The 23,067-nt window shown below is 42.8% G+C and overlaps 1 protein-coding gene across 3 annotated transcripts in view; it reads left to right on the plus strand.

The window, feature by feature from the left end:
- Positions 1 to 543: 543 nt before the first annotated feature.
- The window catches only part of PLEKHG4B (pleckstrin homology and RhoGEF domain containing G4B), a 69,779-nt gene continuing 47,255 nt past the window's right edge, over positions 544 to 23,067 (plus strand). For 2 of the 3 annotated variants that reach the window (XM_033168871.1, XM_033168873.1), the window contains exons 1-2: positions 545 to 817; positions 20,301 to 20,498. In XM_033168871.1, the coding sequence (XP_033024762.1) occupies positions 761 to 817; positions 20,301 to 20,498 (255 nt within the window). In that variant the 5' untranslated portion in view covers positions 545 to 760. Of the gene's footprint in view, positions 818 to 20,300; positions 20,499 to 23,067 lie in introns of all 3 variants that reach the window. The other variant, XM_033168874.1, reaches the window with a different exon arrangement.

Genomic DNA, 23,067 nt, shown 5'->3' on the forward strand with positions numbered 1-23,067 from the left:
CAAAACAACCCTTTTAAATGTGTTTGTGGGAGGGGGTGGGGGGAGGTTTGTTGTTGTTGTGTTGTTGTTGTTGTTGTTGTTTTTATATTGTATTTTTATGTTGCGAACTGCCCTAAGATGGCCGAAGGGCAATATACAAAATAAGGAAATAAAACAATCTAGCAAGCAAGCAAGCAGACACTTTGAATGTGCTTCCTTTTAACCTTGATGATTTGGGCAAGTCACTGTACATGGCAAATCAAATTGTTATGTTGTATATTGTGCTAGACCACAAAATATGGTGGGAATCTGCACTCCCTATAGGGAGGAAGTTTTGAAACTTCCAGCTTCTAGCTGGGTTTGTACCCGATGTTTCGCTTGCAAAGTGAGAAGTGGAGGTGATCCCCCCCCCCCAGCTGCTTTGTTCTTGCCTGGGAGGTAGCCTTGGTCGCTCCCTCTCGCTCTCCCCCCTTGGACAGAGGAAGTTACATCAGTATGCATAATAAAGCAATGGGAGAGCAGTCCTGGGCTGCTTAGCAGTGAACTCTCCAGTCCGTTCTCACGGTCTTGATGTGTGCAACTGGCAGCGCAGAAAGCTTCCTGAGAACATTTAGGGAGTATGTAAAATTCACATGCAAAAGAGGGTGACAGGGATCTGGCAGACACGTCAAGTGAAATTATTGGAAGGGCATGGGCTTGAGTTACAGTCTTCATTGTCTCGACACAGTTGATTTTATGGACTACTTTTTTGTATTGAAATCCAAAGAGAGGGGGTGTCATTATGAATCACCAGGCTGCAGCTCCAAAGACAAGAAGTGATAATTATCTGAGCATAAAGGTATGTCGAATGCAGTGGGGGGGGGGGGGAGACCCCAAACTCACAAGACAGCAGAAATCCTTTTTTGTATTTTTTTTTAAATGAGCTGTATCCAAGAATAGTTTTATTGGTAATTATTTGTAAATTTAATTAAAATGTTTCATGGGGGCTTTTTTTTAAAGCAACATTTATAGTTTGCATGTTGTGTTCAAATAAAACAAATCTACTTTGCTAAATAAAGAGGGCTCATATTTTGGTAATGAGTTAGTGCCCTCACTGGAGTAGAGAAAACCTGTTGAAATTTCAGGAACTTTTTTCTGGTTTCTTGCCTGCAAACATGGTGGTTGCTAAATAGAATTCTTCCTTTTGTTGTTGGGCAAAATAATCTGCTTTATTCCTTTTTGTGTAAGACACGGAATTTGTTCTTAGGCACAAATTCACAGGCAGCAGCTTTTATGTAAGAATGTCTGCTTTGCTTGCAATAGGAGTTAGTTCACTGAGACAATCCTACAAGGAGGTGGAAAGCAAAATAACAGAAATGCCTTTGTAATCTTCTGCAAGTTAAGAAGATCTTGGTCTCGTATTTTATTCCACTTTTTCGAAATATTTGAAATTAGAGACTTTTCTTTGGGTGACTTTTGTTCTTTGTTCTTGTATTGATTGCTTTCAAGTTACAGCTGATGGCAACGTTTTGGACACTTTTAGATTAAGATATCTGTGATGTTAATGCATCAGATATTTTAAAACTGGACAAGATATTAAATAGAGAAGATTTTGTTTTAGGAAGCACACACATATTTTTTTAAAATAGTATGTGCTAGGATTCTGACTTTAAAAGATTTAGCACTGCATCACAAACTGCAGTGCCTACTGTCTGTTGCAGCGGATTGTGTGTTCTGTGTTTTAGTGACTGAAGTGCCCCTCTGTGGACTTTGTCATGTTGGGCATAGAATTCAGCCTCCTGGCAGCCCAAGCTTTCAACTATTGCCTAAGGCTGCTTAGATTAATTTTGAAAGTGGGGGTGGGGAGGGATTGCATTGATGTAGGTAGGAAAAGAGTTGTGTGTTGTTGTTGTTTCTGTAGGTCTTGATCTGGTAATCCGACTCCTCCATTGTTGTCGTTTAGTCATGTCCGACTCTTTGTGACCCCATGGACCAGAGCACGCCAGGCACCCCTATCCTCCGCTGCCTCCCACAGTTTGGTCAGACTCATGTTAGTAGCTTCGAGAACACTGTCCAACCATCTCGTCCTCTGTCATCCCCTTACTCCTTGTGCCCTCCATCTTTCCCAACACCAGGGTCTTTTCCAGGGAGTCTTCTCTTCTCCTGAGGTGGCCAAAGTATTGGAGCCTCAGCTTCAGGATCTGTCCTTCCAGTGACTCCTCCATTAGGATCATTTAAGAAACTGATATGAAGTCATAAGTAATAGCACCTCTGAGCATTCACAGAGTGGCTTTCCTTACACTCTGCACATCACAACAATGATTTGTCATCTGCTCTGGCTTCCATTCCTTTTCTGGATTCCGATTCAAAGTGTTGTTATTAACCTTTAACGCCCATGGGCTTGTCCAAGACCTCAATATTTCCACTGGAGGTGCTTCTCTAGGTTCCCCCCCTCCCTGCACGATGGAATGAGACTGCGAGGGAGAAGACCTTCATGGTGGGGGTACCTTGGCTGTGGAATGCTTGCCTCAGAGAGGATCCCCTGGTGCTGACATTGGAATAAAGAGGCAATGGCTCTTTCTTTTACCTTTAGTAAAATCCCCTAAAGCAATGCCTCTTTATTCCTGCTGGCAATTTAATAATTAAGGTTTAGTCCTTTGAGCTATCTTTGATGGGGAGCATGCCCAGACTGTTTTGTGGGCCTGTCTCTATTTTAGATGTGCCAGACCTTTTCATCTTGTGCCGTGCTCCCACTGCAGCCATTTTTTAACTGGTGCCCTGTGCCCACAGCATTTCTACAAAGTACTAAAGTGTGCCCAATAGCTGAGAGAGGTTGGCTGATGGCCACAGCAGTCACTTCACACTAATCTGCACTGCCGTGTCTTGCCACATTGCAGCTTGCAGATCAGAAATAGACACAAAAGTGCATGGATGGCATGCAACTGCTGTGTAGCATCCCCTCCGGGATTGGCTGCCAGCCTGCAACTTTGCAGTGCTGACAATTCCTACTTAAAGCATGGCTTGCTAGATACTGCTGCTCATCCCTAGCACAGGTAACTCATCTTACACTGCATTCATTTATACAGCCACAGGGTACAAATAGTAAAAGAGGCATTGTCTGTCTGTGTAAGGCTCACTCACATTTCCTTGAAGGTAATAATCCCCTTGCAAGTGACAGAAGAAAGAAAGTTCACAGTTGGGGTATTGGTCAAGTCCACGCCTGCATAACTTCAACCATGCTGCAACCTAAGGCAAACTTGTGTTCTCCTTTGAACAGTGCTGCAAGAGCATTTGGTATTATCAATACAGAGTCAGCAAATTCTTATGCTCTCAGAGTTCTTTGCTGCTGTAAGCCATTTCAATGAAACAATATTTTGAGACCTCCTTTAAAAGCATGCCTTCAACCAAAGCATTCTTTGCTCACCTTCCAGAGATCCAGGGGCTCATTGTCTAGACAAAAACCGCTGGCTGTTTAGCCTTTATTTTGTTCTGCAGTATTGGGGCTTCCGGCGAGGACGCCATGCTGGGCGGTCGTGGGTTGCTTCGGTAGCGAGGCGACCCAGGCCAGCCCGGGGGTTGGAGCCCTGCTACCGCACAGCGGGGCTCCGATAAGCCGTGGGAAGAGCGTCCCACGGCTTGGGCTCTCCAGCGAGCCCACTATGGCGCTGAACTCTTCTCCCGATCCCCTTGTAAAAGGGGAAAAGGAGTGAAGAGTCCACAGCGTCGGGCTGTGGAGGCATTGCCCCAACCGGGCGGCGATGCGGCGGCTGCCGCCTGCATGAGCGCGTCGTTCTACCTGTTTTGCATTTAAAAGAAGGAAACTGGAGGCCATGAGTACGAAGTTAATTGGCTTTAAAATTTATGGCATTTGGCACTCCAGGAGGATCGTAAAAAAGGAGCCCGTTCCTCCTCCCTTTGCTGATCGGAGAAGATAACATTGTTGTGAGCTGCTGCTGCAGTAGTGGATACAAAGTTTCTATGGAACTTTTAACAAGTGAGACTGGTTGAATCCCCGTTGGGGGAATTAAGAGTTCGGAAATATCTCTTTTTGGAAAATGATGGACTGCATTCTTTTTACCCTGACCCGGGGGAAAATGGCGGCTGAAAATTATAGTTGAAGATGGAAAAGTACTGAAACTTGATACCCTATGCCTACTTCTACCATGCTTGGTTTCGTTTTTAAACTGGCGTTAGACTCTGAATTGACTCATGAACAAAGGATTATTCTTTTGAAATTAGAACTGTTAAGCCAGAAATTAATTTTGCTGAACCAGGATCTTGAGGAAAAGTTATATATTACAGGAAAGACCTTTGCTAAATTAGAAAAAAATCTTGCTGGGGAACTTGAGGAAATTTTTGAGAAACAAAGTACAGTGACTGCGCAACTCCAAGAAGCTGAAAGACCCTATTGGTGTGAGAGACCTAGGGTTGGAATACAATTTATATCCAATTTCTGGGGTGGGAGCCCGGAAATGATGGGCAAAAGACTTGTGAAACTACAATTTCAAGATGAATGCAACTGTGAAATGGAGATGCTGGAAGATGAAGATATGAGTTTCCTGGAGCCCCCTGCAAGGATATTTATGGACTGTGTCTGGTCTGTTGGTTTCAAAGGAAAAGAGGACATTCTGGGTAATGTTGTGGTAAAAAGATGGAGAAATGTCGGGGAAGCGACCCCGAGATTGCGAAGGAAAATGGTTAGAAGAGGGATAGGGTGAGATTATTTAAAATATAAACAGGACGGCTCACCATGGTACCCTGAAGTCAGTGTGTTAAGAGTTTAAGATTTTGAACTAGTGAAGAGATATTGGACATGTTTATTAGCAGCAGTTTAAGAAAATAAGATGTAAGATTGGAGCTAAGAAGTAATAGGTTATATCATGAAGTTAAAAATAAAAATTAAGAAGTTTGTTTGTTATTATGAACATTATATGTAATAATTGAACATTAAGAAGTTTGTTTAGATAATTTTGATGATTTTAAATTTGTATATGAGAAGTTAGATGTAAGATTGGAGCTAAGAAGTAATAGGTTATATCATGAAGTTAAAAATCAAAATTAAGAAGTTTGTTTGTTATTATGAACATTATATGTAATAATTGAATATTAAGAAGTTTGTTTAGATAATTTTGATGATTCTAAATTTAAAGATGAGAAGTTATCAAAGTGGATTGGAATTGGAAACAAAGGAGAGAGGACGGGGGAAGTCATTTAGTAAGATTTGAAACAAGAAAATTTTTTTTTAAGATGAATAAGAAATATTGGTGTTTGTTTTGTTGTATTTGTTGTTGTATTGTTGTTTTGTTTTGTTTGTATTATGTGGAAAACTAATAAATTCTTTGTAAAAAAAAAAAATATTTTGTTCTGCAGTATTTTCCTTTAAAGTGAAATTCATCAGTCAAAAAAAGTTGCAAGAAAGGTGTGCTGAGACTAAAATGACTTAAAATTCCCTAAAGCCTTCAGGGCTGAGAGTATATCTGTTTTTATAGCATGTCATGCTTTGGGGGCAATACAAGACAAGAATGTTCATTTCTGTATTTATGTGATAACCTACCAGTAAAGGTAAAGGGACCCCTGACCGTTAGGTCCAGTCATGTCCGACTCTGGGGTTGCGGCACTCATATAGGCCGAGGGAGCCGGTGTACAGCTTCTAGGTCATGTGGCCAGCATGACTAAGCCGCTTCTGGCGAACCAGAGCAGCGCATGGAAACGCCGTTTACCTTCCTGCCGGAGCAGTACCTATTCATCTACTTGCACTTCATGCTTTCGAACTGCTAGGTTGGCAGGTGCTGGGACAGAGCAATGGGAGCTCACCCCGTCGCAGGGATTCGAACCGCCGACCTTCTGATCGGTAAGCCCTAGGCTTTGTGGTTTAACCCACAGTGCTACCCGTGTCCCCATACCAGTAGTCCTCATATTAACAGGTGTTGAGCTATAAAGCTGGTGCCAATGGGCTACCTTAAATCTGACCCCCTTTATTTTTACATAGGTGACCATCCTACATCCGTCTCCTTTGAAGGTCAAAGTGGCCTTTGCAAACAATGCTTTTTTATAAGGAATTTATTAAATTTTACCAATAAAACAAACAATACAAAATGCAACAACAACAACAAACTACAAAACTACAAAAATACACAAATCTAGCTATCCTTATCTTATTCATAACATTATATTGGGACCTCCTCACATCCTCTCTTCTGCGTTCATTTCTAATCTTCTTTAGTAACTTTGTAACATTGTATAATCCTCGTTCTCATCTAATCTTGATCTTTATAACCAATAATTATAACTCTAATCTTAATCCTATTAAAAATAAACATACAATATTTCTAACTACTTCTTATATCCTATCTTAAACTAACATCTGACAATACTGTAGCCTTTAATGTCCTTCTGATTTTAAATTCAAATGTCTATCTTTTCACGTCGTTTCAAATAGTCTTTAAATTTCTTCCAATCCTCCTGCACCGTTTCTTCCCTCTGGTCTCGCAGTTTCGCGGTCAGTTCTGCGAGTTCCATATATTCAATCAACTTCATCTGCCAATCTTCCACTGTTGGTAATTCTTCAGTTTTCCAGTTTTTAGCTATCCTTTGCAAACAATGCTGGCTGTACCTTTAGTATCCAACCCCAGCTGTTGGGAAAGAGGTTAAAAAGAGGAAAATTAACCATAAGCCCCAAAATTTGGGATCCTCTCTAAACCTGTGCCCAACTATTGCAGTTGTTTTGCAGCGAAAACCCCACATTTTGCAGCACCGCAGTTAATGGGGCTGTTAAAAATTCATGCTGTGAAATTTTAAATAGGGTCTTATGTTTTGTGTTGTAGGTTTTGGATGTTGTGAGTTCAGATCCCCTTAGAACTAAGAGAAAGAGTTGCTTCAGAACTGCGGCTACATAAGTATTTGCAGTGGTAAACACATGAAAAGGGAGATTAACAAGTCTGAGGCATAAAAATACAGTAGTCACAAATGACAACACTTCAGAAATTTCTCATTTTGGGACACCTCCCCTACTTAACAATGAACTGTAGTTATTTCAGCTAGAGGATTTATACCAGGAGGATGTGACTGTAAAAGTTGCAGGATGAGAGGTAGGCCCTCCCCCCACCGCTTTGTGGGAGGGTTGTGCATTTTAGTGATTAAGTGGCATGTCCTCTCAGATGTCTCAACAGCTGTTAGGATCAATTGCTAAGGATCAGGGAAGTCCTTGATAGCACAGGTGAGACAGGTAGAAACACGTTCTGCAGTCTTGCCCACCCAGCCTCACTTTTAAGCTGATATGATTCCTAATGGTCACGAAAGAAATGTTAAGACTGTCCAGGCATTTCCTTTAAAACCAGAGACATGTCTTATGGTGTCCCTCTCTGTTATTATCTCTTAGCAGCATGACACTTCTGCAGTACTTCTCCAGCATGGCCTTTGCTTTGTTTGCATGCCCACGAAATTGTATTTCAGCATTTCTGTTGCAGCTGCGTCAGATCACACACGACTGAAAGTGCAAAAGCTCTGCCTTTGCCAAACTCGCCCCTTCATACAGCTCTCTCCCCTTGTTGGCATCTTTGCGCCATACCAAATGCACAGCCCCCTTCTCATCACTATTTTTAAACGTCTCCCCTCCCACCTTATTGCAACTAATCTTGACTTTTTATTCTTTTGTAAAGGTGTTCTGGGTAAATTTGGACAACTTTTTCACTAATCTGTAACACTTTCAAAAGTGTTACAGTTTTCACCACTAAATCCCTAATCCTGAAGAATCTTTTACAGAATAAAATGCATCAATGGGGGCAGGGGAGCACGGGTAAAAAAAAGAAAATATTGGAATGTTTCTGCTGCTTTCAGGAATTCTCATCGTGTCCCTCCTACAAGAGCCCAGAAAACCTTTTATTTGTTTGGATAGCTGCTGCCGTAGTCCCTGGGCGCTGAGCTCAGCCATTGGATTTGCATGTCTCCTGAGGACTGTTTGCTGTTTTGCTACTGCTGCTGCTTCTGTCGCTGCTGCTATTATTATTTATTAAATGAAACTGTTGCCTAACACCACAATTAAAACACAGCATATAGCCCTGCAAAGGCCAGTTTTAAAAAATACATTAATCAACACTGACAACAAACTTCCAATTTAAACAGAAGGTAAAATATGAACTAAACCCCCATTCAGAATATAAAAACGCCCTGAGAAAGATGCTCTGAGAAAGGTACTCTAAATTGCTAATAATAGTTGCTACTGCAGCTTTAAACTGTTAAAAATACTAAAAAGCCTGGTGGGAAATAGAGGTGTATAAATTTTTGCAAGGTATGGAGAAGGTGAACAGTAAACAGCTTTTCTCCCTCTCCCATAACACAAGTGGGCCTACAGTGAAGCTGAACGTTGGAAGACAAAAGGAAGAACTTCTTCACACGGTGCATAGTATATGGAATTCACTCCTGCAAGAGGTAGTGATGGATGTCTTTAAGAAAGGATTAGACCAATTAATGGCGATGGAGGCTACCAGTAGCTGCTAGCCATGATGGCTGTGCGCTCTCCCCAGAAGCAGTATGCCTCTGAATACCATTTGCTGGGAATCGCAAGTGGGGAGAGCGCTGCTTGTGGGCTTTGTGTGGGCATCTGGGGGGCCTCTGTGGGAATGGGGTGCTCAATGGGCCCTTGGCCTGATCCTGCAGACTTTTCTCACGTTCTTACATATGATGCAACACATCAAGTGGTTAACGAAGTTTGACATCTTGGATGTGAGGTAAAACAGGCAGTTCCTGACTGCAAACAAAATTCTTTTGGCATTCACCTAAGTAAATAATTTGAAATTCCCGTTGTAGGGCAAAATCTGTTTTGGGATAGGCACTGCTGTTATGGTTGGGGAGCTTGTTAAGTTTCCGTGCACACTTTCGAAAACTGCTGTCTATCCCTTGGAGAAAAATTGTTCGAACTTGCATGGGGATTTCCAAAGAGGATGTGGGCTTTATCTCTGGAGAGCAAAATGATTTTGCAGATGCCAAAAGCTTCTGTTTGTTTAGACTTATCTAAACTATAAAGAACCTTGTGGATAATAAAGGAATTCTTCATCAAAGCCAGTGAGCTTTTTTGTTTGTTACTTTGGGGGATCCTTCTGGAAACCATAAGCTTACCTCCAGAAAGTTAATAAATAGACAGCCACAAGCATAACAGCCTTAAAAAGCTTCTGGTCTTTATTTCCGGAGCCATTCCTTGTGCTGTTTGCAAGACCCTGGGTGAGATTCGGTGTTGTGTCAGTGGGGTGTGACAGGAGCTCCCTCCCCCTGCAGCTTTCCATGCTTTCCAGCATGGAGAGTCCCCCAAAGCTCCAGAGCAGATTTGGGGGCTACAGTGCAGGCTGCAGAGAGGAGGGGGGGGGGGAGAAGTCTCTGCAAGTGAAAGTCTGTTGCTATGCCGCTGAAATAGGGTTGGGAAAGAGTATAAGGGAAAATGGTCACGATTTTTCATTATGTGCAACAGTGCGAAAATTGTGATAAGGTTGTGACATTGTGGTGCATATATGTTAGAAAGTCTAAATAATTTAAATAGAAATGTGAAATCAGGAACTTTTCCATATATTTTTTGTTGATGTTGAAAACATGTCTAAACTGCTGTGCTGCCCTCACTATTTTCAGTGTTTTGATTTGGTCAGATGTGCTGGTTGGTTTGTGAGTAGGGGAAAGTGGGTGATCTTTATCTCTCTGCTACCAACACTGCCCCATTGGCAGAGATAGTTTATAGGGGATGTGAGTAATCTAAAGGTCACGAAAGTTCTCTGTGCTCATGTCTAGGCTACAATGCTAGCTTGATTATGGGATGGGGGGACCTGTTTCTCCCCCTGTATGTAAAGGAGAGCTGTGAGGTGTGAAGGTGAAGAATGCGAGTTACTTCCTAGGAAAGTGTATCTTGGTACCATCACCACTGCAATATAATTGTACTAAGAGAAGCTTTAGTGATAATGCCTTATCTGAAGCCCCAAACAAGATCAAATGCAAGGATTCAGCCAGAATATTTATAAATTGACTCAGCAAGTGTACCATTTCCCCCTGTACAGAGTAATCTGTGACTGAGTCAGAATGAGAGAGCAAGTAACCTTTTCACCTTCTGATTTTATAAATCCAAACTTACAACTTTTATGAGATAGTTGTTAACAAGTCTGGACTGGACAGTGTCATTGTGTGAGTAGACAAGAGAGGGCTATTCCTTTGGAGAGAGCCAGGCCTTTGCAAAAATCCTTATGGTGATCTTCTGTAGGATTATTTTCCTTTGCCTAGTCTTGTGCCTGCATGAGAATAATGTTCTGTAACTTTTTCTAAGGTTCTCTCGCCAGTTGATGAGGCATTGGAATATACTTTAGATCAGGTGTAGCCCATGTGATGCACTCTGGATATTGGAGGCTGTGACTCCCGTCACCCCCAATTGGCCATTGGACATGTTGCCTGGGACTAATGGGAGTTGAGAGTCCACAAAGTGTGAGCCTGTGTTCGATCACCAGCTGGGATGTGGAGTGGAGTGAAAAGCTCTCTTCCAGTGGTTCCATTCTTATCTGTCAAGTGCCTTGGCATTTATACTGTGGTGCTCTCACAGGATCTGCTCTGTCCAAAAAGATGTTTACACATCCTAATGAAGTCGTTGGGAGAAGGTGTCTAGAGATCTGGGGTATACAGTTGTACCTTGTTTTGTGGCCAGGATCCGTTCTGGAGCCCTGGCCACTAGCCAAAAAGGACGCAGGGCAAAGCGCCGCTTCTGTGCATGTGCACAGAGCTGTTTGCGCTTCTGCGCATGCGCGAAGTGCGATTTAGCACTTCGCATGAGCGAGTGGCAAACCCGGAAGTAACCCGTTCTGGTACTTCCTGATTTGCCGCAGACGTTCACCGGAATGGACACTAGATGAGGCGGAAGTTCGCGGAGGTATTGCTGTAATATCTTGCTTCCCAGATGACACCCCCGTCAGCAGCATCCTGACCTAAAAAAGGAATGATGGGACCCCAGTTTTCCATGCTTTAGTAACATACAGGCTTCATTGCTGTAAAGTGTGATATATGGGGTTGGCGTGTCTTTTAATGAAACGTTAACTTATAGAGAACATAGTCAAGCTGTTGAAAGCAGATAATGGGCTCATTTTAAGCCTATGCTGAAAGAGCTTAATTGGCTTTCTGTTTGTTTCTGTGCACAATTCAAAGTGCTGCTTCTGACCTTTCATTCCCTAAATGGGGGTGAGGAACCTGTGGCCCTCAAGATACTGTTGTATTATATAATGCACATCACCCCTGACCATTGGCTGTGTTTGCTTGCTGTGACTGATGGGAGTTCTCGTCCAACAACATTGGGTGGGTCACAGATTCCCCACCCCTCCCCAAATGGTCTAGGGCCAGGTCCCTGAAGAACTGCCTACTTCCATGTAACCCCACCCAGCTGCTGAAATCATCAGAGGGGCTCTTTAGGTGACTTTCCCTGCAGAGGTTATGTAGGTTACTGCCAGAGAGAGGACCTTCTCTGTAGTGGTGCCCCCGTTGTAGAATTCCATTCCAAAGGAGATCCACCAAAGGAGATTGTTCCATTTAGGTACTGGTTTCATTGTTTCCCTTTAGGTACTAGTTTTGCATTTGGAAAACCCAGCAGATTCCAGATTCTGTGCCCATAACCCCAGACTGTGCCCATAACCCCATAGGCTGTGACACCCACCATTCCCAGGTTCTGCTTGGTTTTGTCATGATTTTGCTTGCATTTTATGTACCTAGACAGGTAGTATTGTTCAAATCAAAAGCTGGCAGCCCTACTCAAAAGAAAAGGAAGCTTAACATGTTGTTTCCAGCTAGTTAGTAGGCTGACTATCTTTTTTGAGAGAGATGCACGTTCTGGCTTTTCATCTTCTCTTGCTTCTGCTCAAAAATCTGTCTAACCTTAATGAGGCTTCTTCTTCTGCCCTTCCCACACAACCTGCTAGTCAAGACTCAGAGAATGGTCATCCATCACTACTTGTTTCTCTCTCTCCCTGTCCCGACCTTTAGAGATGGAGTTAGGTCCAGGCCCTCTGCAGCACTAGTGCAATAATGGATGTTCTCAGCACAATCTTGATGATTGTGAAATGTTTCCCACTTATTACTTTCCAGGCAGTGGAACGGGGAATACCAGAGGAAACTATGGGGTGGAGACATTGTGGTGGAGTCAGCATCTTGCATGTGGACAGCTGCTGCCTCAGAAAGGTGTTATGCATGGCCTGGGTGGAGGACCAGATGCACTGTGAGAAACATGGTAAATGACCCTTGTTACACAATAAAATTGATAAATCCTGCTGCCATTCACTGGTTCTATGAGGAAATATTACATTAATTATTTGGAAGGCAAGTTACTTTATTGAACTGTTTCAATTCAAAATAAAAAGGAACAGCTTTTGAGGAGGTGAGACACATCGTTTTTCTTACAGTGCTAGTGCTGGACCCAATCCAATGGGCAATAGTCTGTCCCATGTTAATCCATGGGACCTGCAGAGGTAGAAGAGTTCTCTTAAAAAAAAAAAAGACATAAAGGGAGAAATGTCCGCTCCCATGTTGAGCAGAGGAAGACTGTGCCTCCAAAGAATTAAAATGTTACCAACAAGAACAGCTGAATAAGGTGTGCAAACCAGCAAGGCGAATCCCCATGATGGGTGAGCTCCCGTTGTTAGGTCCCAGCTCCTGCCCACCTAGCAGTTTGAAAGCATGTCAAAGTGCAAGTAGATAAATAGGTACTGCTCCGGCGGGAAGGTAAACGGCATTTCCGTGCCCTGCTCTGGTTCGCCAGAAGCGGCTTAGTCATGCTGGCCACATGACCTGGAAGCTGTATGCCGGCTCCCTCAGCCAGTAACGCGATATGAGCACCGCAACCCCAAAGTTGTATGTGACTGGGCAGGGGTCCCTTTACTGATGTTTTGTACTACTTGCTTGTTCACAGGCACTGCTGCACTTGAGTTTAAGATATTGGTAAAACTTTTACAGTTTGAAGCACAGGAGAGATTGTGTGTCACTTCTGATGATATGGATGACATTAACTTGAGTCCTGCTTTTACTTTGAAAGCTTATACATCAGTCACCCATCCAAACTGATCTGCATGTCCAGCATCAGCCGTGTTACAGCACTGGGTGCTCATCTGCCATCTAATGGGATCAATCAATACATGCTTATAATTATCCCTGATGGACTCTCCCATGTTCAGAGATGGTGTATCACATAACACAGTTGCCACAAGCACACTGAAATTCAATTATCCCAGCAACAAAATACTGCATTTGGAGTACTTGAGGGAAATTCAGGTTCCCTTTGTCAGTTATTCTCTTCAATAACTGCACCAGATATTTGGATCTCACTTTGCAATAACTTGGGAACAATTTCATGTTCGTGCAATAAAATGGCAGCCTGGATAAGTCCCTTACCTGTGCATTTGACTTTTGCTGACCTCGGTCCTTTTATTTCCCTGCTGCCTTTGTTTCATAGCTGCAAACCCTTAAAAGATTGTAAGGGGTTCTACAGGCCTTGCAAGCAATGAAATTTGGAGTCGTAAGTTCCCCCTCAAGCTTTACGTGAAACCAAGATTATTCTAAATGAGAAAGGCATGCTCCAGCAAAGCACTCAAAGGCTTGGTGTAAGGTAAGGTGTCGGAAGAGAGGAACAGTAAGAGAACTTGCCCAGGCAGGCACATTTTTAATCCCCCAACAGAAGCAAGTGACCACAACAGGACACTGGGTGTTGGGATGAAATCAGGCCAAATCTTCATTAGCTGCAGCATTCGGAGTAGGAACAGTTCATCATTCCACTCGCCCCATACTGGTGGAATGGGATTCAGTGAGGCTGCACCACAGTAAACCCATTCTGAGGGAACTGCCCAGTGCTGACCCCTGTTGTGGTGCAAGCCAAGCTGGCAAAGTCTCACTGGGAGACTGGGGAGAGGATTCCAGCCAGGCAGAGACCCAACCCAAGCTTGGGGCATGCCAGGGCCAATCCTCCCCTCAAGCCCCTTATAGGAGACCCACCCCCTTCACTGTGTTGAGCCTACCCAGTGCCATTTCTGCCACAGTTCCAGGCTGCCATTCATTGACATACTACTAGAGTGTGCTGTCTGCAGACTGCCTGAGCCTGCAATATTTAAAATATCTGTGTTGGGAGAGTTAATGTTGAAAAAAGTGATATTCCTATAAGGTCCACACGATTCATTTTTGAAGCTTAGGGAATTCACTACCCCAAGTTGGGCATTGGGAGGGGGGTAGTTGGGGGTAGTTCCATGGACTGCAAGAAGATCAAACCTACCCATCCTTAAAGAAATCAGCCCTGAGTGCTCACTGGAAAGACAGATCCTGAAGCTGAGGCTCCAGTACTTTGGCCACCTCATGAGAAGAGAAGACTCCATGGAAAAGACCCTGATGCTGGGAAAGATGGAGGGCACAAGGAGAAGGGGATGACAGAGGACGAGATGGTTGGACAGTGTTCTCAAAGCTACCAACATGAGTCTGACCAAACTGCGGGAGGCAGTGGAAGGCAGGAGTGCCTGGCGTGCTCTGGTCCATGGGGTCACGAAGAGTCGGACACGACTAAACGACTAAACAACAAGTTACCATTAACTTTGATGATGTTGTAAAATGATAGCTGTAACAGTTTGATGGGATCACCCATGTTCAGAGATGGTGTATCTGAGGGCCAAATGCTGGGCGCAAGCAGTTTGCGCACAAGCCATCTCCTCTGTTTGAGACTTCCACGCACATCTGGCTCACTGATATTGGCAACAGAGTGCGGGATTAGGTAGATTAGTGTGATAAGTGGCTTAATTGGCGAAACGAAACAGCATATCTCTCGTATTGACAACTGCATTAGAACCTGCTCTGTACTGTAGACAGCCCTGGCTCAAAACCTGTTGAAATCAGATGTTTTCCTGTTGATTCTATAATTGCTTGCTGAATCCCTTCCCTCCGTTCGGTGGGCACACAGTGCAGGACTCAATGGACCTTTCATGTGATCCAGCAAGGAAATGTTGGGAAACTTTTTAAAAAACATTTCTCCCTCTCTGGGACTCTCTGAAACTGGTTAATTTTAGACTTGTAACATTGGCCTGCCTGCAGTAGGGAGGACACCAAGAAGGGCTTAGTTAATCACAAATAAATCACTGGGATACCGGCCAGCGGTGAGCTCTCCGTCTCTGGAATGCTTTGGTACCAGGAAGTTTCTATCACCAAAACAAAGTATTATGGGGAAAGATGGGAAGAAGAGCTTGCACAGCTGCAGTGCTAAAATCTTAGGCCCCTCTTTTATGTGGAACAGAAAAGTAAAGCCTTGGAGGCGGCCAAGCTTTTCGGTTATTTCCGTTTCACCCCAGTATGTTTTTGTTCCGTCTTCTTTCCCATCTAATCTGAAATGTTGCATAGTTTACATATCTAAGCAATTGTGCCAGATCATTTGGTTAATCGTTAAAAAGTCACACACTTAAAAAGACACATTAAAAAAGGTTCACACATCCATGTATGTCATTTGATTTACTCAGTATTTGATTACTGTCTGCCAAACTCCTGCCATTTGAAAAGTTAAACTTGGCAGCTTGCCGAGCAACCCAGATATTTCAGCTTTGAGGAATCATTTGCACACAGTGTTCAAAATTCCCATTGTTCTAGGCGCATTTTGCGACAGGGAATTTCATCAGTGCAAGCAGTTTCTGAGCTCTGGGCGCAGTACTGCACCTAAGATTACAGATTAAAACTGCAGAGTGGAAGGAAAGTCCTCACCACTTCCAGCTACTCTCTGAAGACTGGATAAGAGACCTTCTTAAGAATATTAGGGGGGTGGGTAGGGGAAGGACTTGACCACGTGAAAATGAACATAATATTTTAACTGCAGTTCATTCATTTTCAGCTTTGCATACTTGTTATAAAAAACTGTGCCTAGACATTCCATAATCTAGGTTTAAGGGGTGCCATTTAGCTCCTACAGTAGCTTTCATATCTCAGTTTCTAACATTGTTTTGCACAGGCTTGTGTGAAGGCTCAGCGCTGTAGTCATCAAATGATATACATACACATTCTCCACCTGTTCCTCTTTCTTCCAGTGTTCCTTCCCATGCCCCTCTGGTCTCCGGTTAGGTTGAATTTTAGATTGTAACCTCCTTAGGGCAGGGACTTACCCTCTTGTTCATTATGCTATGCATACATTGATGAGACCTGATGATTTATTCTTGTTTGAAGCAGCCCTGTGCTTGCAACATTGAAACCGGAAACTTTTCCTTAGGATTTTGTTTGGTTTTATATAGTTATTTAATTTGTATGCCACCCTATACCCACAGATCTCAGGGCAGTTCACAACATAAAATCACAAAATAAAAAATTGTTGTTGTTCAGTTGTTCAGTCGTGTCTGACTCTTCGTAACCCCATGGACCAGAGCACGCCAGGCACGCCTGTCTTTCACTGCCTCCCGCAGTTTGATCAGACTCATGTTGGTAGCTTTGAGAACACTGTCCAACCATCTTGTCCTCTGTCGTCCCCTTCTCCTTGTGCCCTCAGTCTTACCCAACATCAGGGTCTTTTCCAGGGAGTCTTCTCTTCTCATGAGGTGGCCAAAGTCTTGGAGCCTCAGCTTCAGGATCTGTCCTTCCAGTGAGCACTCAGGGCTGATTTCCTTCAGAATGGATAGGTTTGATCTTTTTGCAATCCATGGGACTCTCAAGAGTCTCCTCCAGCACCATAATTTAAAAGCATCAATTCTTCGGCGATTAAAATTAAAAATAGGAAACACATAATAAAACAGAAAACGAAGACAACCCAATAACCTCCCCTTCCACAACACATTTTTAAAGGGCATTGAATGTCAACCAACCAAAGACCTGGATAAAAAGGAATGTTTCTGCCTGGTGCCTAAAGGTGTATAATGAAGATGCCAGCCAAACCTCCCTGGGGAGAGCATTCAACAATTGGGGAGCCACCGCAGAAAAGACCCTTTCTGGTGTTGCCACCTCTTGTGAAGGAGGATCTCAGGGTCCAGGTAGGTTCATATGGAAAGAGGTGGTCCTTGAGGTATTGCGGAAGTTATACCCTGCCTTTTCCCATGACAGGGACTCAAGGCAGCTTGCAGATAAAAATAAAAACAGCTAAAAATAATGGGGGGATGATCAATAAAATATAAAATAAACATTGATAGAGTTAAAACCACACACACACACTATTAGAAACATGTCGGAGAGCAAACTTCTCTTGTGCAAAGTGCCCCGACGGGGGTGTAGGGATGGGATTTCGGATGGTGTGCTGGGCTCCTGCTTTCCTTCAGCACCAGCAAAGGCCAGAGATTGTGGGCAGAGGGGTGGGATGTCTCAGCAGAGGCTAGGAGCCTCCTGGGAGGGAGGAGAAAGGGAAAGGCTGAGACTTCGGGCTACAAGGTTTTATTAGGGTTTCCTTGCTTGAAAGTTGCTGTCTGCCTTGCCTCATCGTCACCCCCCCCCCCCCATAGCCTCATTCCCCACCACTCTCCTCTCCTTTTTCTGAGCCTGGCAAAGCTTATTGCATAGTACGCAAGAAGACTTGACCTAGGATGGGAGGAAATGCATTCTTGGCTGTTAGCAGGGACTATCCAACAGTGTCCTGTTTGGCCATTCGATGGGTCTACTCACCCTCCTAAAGGCTTTTTTTTGGGGGGGGAATCTATATGTTGAATATATTTTTTCCTGGAGGGGAGTTTCAGGGTGGGGCAAAGTGTGCAGGCAAGAGACAAAGATCAGGTCTCTGTTCTACCAAATGGACCTTAAGGGCAGCAACAAGCAGCACTGAGTGAGAGGTGATGAATTTATGAACAGGGATGGGGCAGGGAGAGAGCATTGACTGGGGAAGGCACCACCCTCCTTGAAAATAGCAAGCATTTGCCCCTTTGCATGTTAAAACAAGACCTTGTGCATCCCACCTGATTTGGTAATGGGGTCAGGATGTGAACAAGAAAATGTGGCTACCCCTGCCACGCCTAGTTTGGCCCTCAGTTGGAACTATTCTGGACAACATCCCTCCTGAGTTTCTGACAGATCTTGAATAGTAACAGTCATAGAAGTGAGGAGACGTGGTGCCAGTGGCAAGATCTTGCACAGAGCCCCACAACATATTGCAGGCTTCTGTCACCTGCTTCAGTTTGCCTCATGGGTGGACCAGCCCTGCCTATAGAATCAGATGAAGCCGGTAGGAGTGCTTATTAGTAATGTTTCTTCTCTGCCAATATCAAGCTACATGGAAAGAGTGTTATTGGAGGCTGTATTGCTTAAACATGAAGGTTTCATTTATGAAGTGCAAGTTAAAGCTCACTGGCACTGAAAAGATATCCAGAGATAAGGATGGGGGAGAGATTCGAATCAGTTTGCATTTATAGCTGAATTTGTCAAATTCACACTTTCCAAAACAATATGAGAATCAAAGCACAGCCATCATTCAAAATTCACACATCTGAATATTAAGTGCAGTTCTCCATTCAAACAGTGTTTACAAAACTGCATATATTAAAGGAAAATGCTTAAAAATGAATATACCAGTGAAAACATACAGAAATACATCATATTAGGAGAAGTCCCTTGCAAAAACGCGTATGCAAGTCAAAATCGTGTTTATTAGGAGAAATTCACACTAAAAAAATTGATAAATATTTTTGGGTGGAGAAATGCACAAATTGCTGCAGAAATGTGGAGAACTGAATTTAAGGTTTAAAAAAAATGTGAAACAGAACAAAAATTGCGAGATCTTTCCACCTCTATCCAGAAATGTTTAAAATATTCTGGCACATTCTGCCTCAGGTTTTCCTGCAATCTCTTTAGATTTCTATTCCTATGATTTAGCACAGAGTTTTCCTATAGGACGACGTGGCAGGGAAGGAATGTGACCTTATAGTTAACGTTTACACAGTTGGGGTTTCCATGGTTACTAAGAGGATGTGACACATTATGAGACAAACTCAGGAAGCAGGATGGTGGCGGTTTGGGTGGCTCCTTGGTGTGTGAGAAGCTTTATGGCTCCCCTTTGCTTGCACAGGTTCTGGCCTACGGATCATCCCTCCTCCTCTCCCTCCTATTTACATTAGCAAGGGTTGGGAACTAAAGTGTCAGTGCGGTGTTTGCTAATGTTGGCGGGTTTTTTCTCTCAAAAGAAACCCAACACCGGCCTATGTACACACAAGTGCTCTTCCTGCCAGGGAGGGGCTAATTGCCATGCCAACCCCTGTGCAAATATATCATGGTGATAACAGAGTCAAAAGCAGTTCAGTCATTGCAAGATACTGAGAGGATGCTCTGTTTGTTTCCTGAGCCTTGCCTGAAGGAAGAGGTGGCCCCCCTCAGCATGGTTCAGGCAGCGGTCTGGGAATCCAGTATTGCCCATTGCGACTGATACCTTCTGTCTTCAGAGTTACACACAGAGAGATCTTTCATGTCATCTGCTGCACGATCCTTTTTAAGTAGGAGGGACTGGAAATGGGACTGTGTGGAAAGCAGGTGCCCTGCCCCTCAGTTGCAGGTACTCCCCTTGGGCTTTGCAGCTGTGGAACAAGGACATCAAAAGCATTAATATACAGTATATCAGATGTTTCACAACTTTTGGAAATGTTCTCATATGTGAAAGCTATGGGACAAAAGTTATTGTTACAACTCGATAGAATTTTCTCTGTGTGCCCCCTCCATGAGGTCTGGCAGGTGGCAACACAAGAGCAGGCCTTTTCTGTGGTGGCTCCCCATTTGTGGAATGCTCTCCCCAGGGAGACTCTCCTGGCACCTTTATTACGTTAACCTTTAGATGCCAGGTGAAAATGTTCCCTTATAACCAGGCCTTGGGCTGATTAAACAACCGCTGTGGTTGTTGAAGGGGGCTATTCGGTTGTTGTTGTTGTTGTTGTTCTAACTATGTTATGTATTTTGTGTTTGCATTTTTATGCTGTAAACCACCCTGTGATCTTCGGATGAGGGGTGGTGTATAAATGTAATAAATTAATAATAATAAATAATAATTTTGGGAAAGTAATCCACTCAAAGAGGTCCTAGACTGGTGGGCCTCTCAGTAAATGGGGGATGGAGTTCAAAGGGCATTATCCATCTGCGTGAGGGTCTTTCTATTTCCAGGGTTTTTCATGCTTTTGTTTTGTCCTCTCTCTTCCAAAGGACATGGCACCTTGGGTGATGGTTGGTAGTGGTGGATAAACTTGTTGTTTGGGTACATTATTTATCCATTAGTTTCTCTTTGAAGAAACCCTGGAAAGTGTCTGGGGAACCCCGAGGTTTGCTATGACACAGCTTGAAAACCAGGGCATTAACAGTTAATACTGTTTTTCTGTGTAGAATCTACACTTTCTTCCCTATTGCCTAACACTGTGATTTTTATTTATTTATTTCAGAACTCTGAATCCCTCGATACTTATATCCAGAATACACTTTCCTCTCTATATCCACCTTTTGAGGCCACAGCTGCTACTGTTTTGTGGCAGCTTTTCAACATTGTTGAAAAGTTTTATCACGGAGATGGTCTCAGATGTCTAATTGATTTTCTTGTTCCTGCCAAGAGAGTCTTACAGTGTATCCAACGGGAAACCTGTGTAAGTATATTTGTATCTACTCTGGCAAAACAGAGACTCTTTGTTCATTATCCAAGCATGAGGAGGGCGGAATAAGATGCTGTTTAATCTTTTAACTGCTAGGCAAACGAAACCCTAGATAGCCATGGGAAAGTTCATTCTAGTAAGACACTGGAAAGCGAAGCATCGAGTTTTGTATTGGTTTGGAATATAATTCCATGAATTTGTACTGTGGTACATTTCAGGAGAATGGTAGGAGGGTTTTTCTATATTTTGCTACAAAAATTATATTGTTGGGCCAATAAATGATAATAGGGTAAGAAACATGATTTATGATTGCAGGATAATTTGTGTGTGTGCTTTCTTTTCATGGGCATCAGAATTTGAGTAAATCATTGAAAGTCTAGCATTCTTTAAATGGCCAGTATTGATAGCTTTATGTTCCATGAATTTGTCTAATCATCTTTAGACCCATTCAAGTTAGTGGCCACCACCGCCTCTTGTGGGAGCGAATTCAATAAGCTTAACAATGCACTGTGTGAATAAGTTATTTATCTTTTCTGTCCTGAATCTTCAAACATTCATCTGCATCAAATGTCCTACTATTATGGGAGAGGGAGAAAAGTGTTTCTCTGTGCACTTTCCCCCACGCCATGCTGAATTTTTTAATGCCTCTATCATGTCTCTTCTTACTTGCTTTGTGACCAGAACCATATACAGTTTTCCAAGTGCAATCACACCATTATGATACTGGCAGTTTTGTTTCCATTCTGTTTCCTGGTAGATATTTTGCCCCAGTGTGCATCACTTTACAGCAGCTTACACTGGACTTGCATTTGATTTCCTGATTCCCACTCAACCCAGATTTGAGAGATTCTGTTGGAGCTCTTTGCAATCACCTTCTGTTTTAACCATCCTCAACAGTTTCATATCATCAGAAAACATGGCTCCTTGATGGGGTGGACCTCTATTGGGAGAACTGTCCATTTATTCTTACTTTTTGCTTCCTGATTCTCAACCAGTTACTGATCCACAAGAGGACCTCTCACCTTATTCCATGATTGCGAAGGTTACTCAGGAGTCCTTTGTGAGCTGCTTTGTAAAAAGCTTTTTGAAAGTCTCTAAGTGCACAGTGCCTTACTTTTTACGGATAATCTTGCTTTTTGCTGATCTGCTGGTGCAGGAACTTGCCTAGTCCAACTTGTACTAAACAATTCCCCCCCCCCCACCCTCATTTGTGTCAAATAAGCATAACGGTGCATAACCTCCGCTAAACATATTAAAATTATCTGTCATGAAAATCTGGAATTCTCCAATTAGTACTGCATGCTTTGCTTTTCCTGTGCTTCCACAGAAGGGCCATTCCATTGTCACGGGTGGGACACTTTGACCATGTATTTTGGTATTCACACATGTGCAACAATGTAAATACATAAAAATTAACAACCAAAATTTAAACTATGTTCTTAATAAGATACTGAACATTTTACTAATTTTTTATTACTTTTGTGGATATTTTTGACAATTTTATTAAATGTTCCAGTTCCGGTTACAGTTACCAGGAACAAACTCAGTTGGTCTCTAAGGTGCTACTGGAAATACCAGGAACAAACTCAGTTGGTTTCTAAGCTGCTACTGGAAAGAATTTTCGATTTTGTTTTTATTAAATGTTAAAAGTGTTGTCACGGGTAGGACAAAAAAGGACATAGAGCTTGAGATAAGTTTGATTTATGGAAAAACTCTGTGAGTTGGGAGGTGAATCAATGATAAACTCAGCATATCTATTTAAATCAATGTTTATTGGTTACAACTATGCAATCAGGAATTAAGTTTAAGAAATTTAACAATACAAAATTAAGGAAAAAATGCTGTCACGGGTGGGACAATCATCAGAAAACTTTTAACTTGAACACTTCTGTAAAGACTACGTGGGTGGACTTTTGAAAAGAAGGTCCATAAAATAAACTTCTTTTGTCTTTAGCTTTAAAAAAAATGGTTAGACTGCACGTTTGGAATCTTCCTCACCAAAGTCCAGCGCTCATCTAGCACTCTTATCAGGCTCATTTTTCATGGAATGGCCCAGAACTGAAGTGTGTACATTGTACAGTGGAACCTCGGGTTACATACGCTTCAGGTTAAGAACTTTGCTTCAGGATAAGAACAGAAATTGTGCTCTGGCGGTGCAGCAGCAGCGGAAGGTCCCATTAGCTAAAGTGGTGCTTCAGGTTAAGAACAGTTTCAGGTTAAGAATGGACCTCCGGAACAAATTAAGTTCTTAACATGAGGTACCACTGTTACTGGGTATTTGATGACTGTTAGGTTTAGTTGAAACTGTCTTTAAGCTATGAAATACCTTGGTTTGTTAGAGAACAATCAAATCTATCTAATCATTTCAACATGCAGGTTTCACATCTGTCCAAGCTTCAGGCAGCAGTAACTCAAAATTGCTAATAGATCATTAAGAAATTTTGGTTCAGAAGCTGAGCAACTTTTGTTATTAGTATGATAAAGAGTATAGAAAACAAAACTCTGTTCAAACAATCAAACATTTTTAGTTACATATTTTAAAAGTGAAATACGACTTGAGTAC

Source organism: Lacerta agilis, chromosome 14 (genome assembly GCF_009819535.1).
Source record: "Lacerta agilis isolate rLacAgi1 chromosome 14, rLacAgi1.pri, whole genome shotgun sequence".
Classification (NCBI taxonomy): domain Eukaryota; kingdom Metazoa; phylum Chordata; class Lepidosauria; order Squamata; family Lacertidae; genus Lacerta; species Lacerta agilis.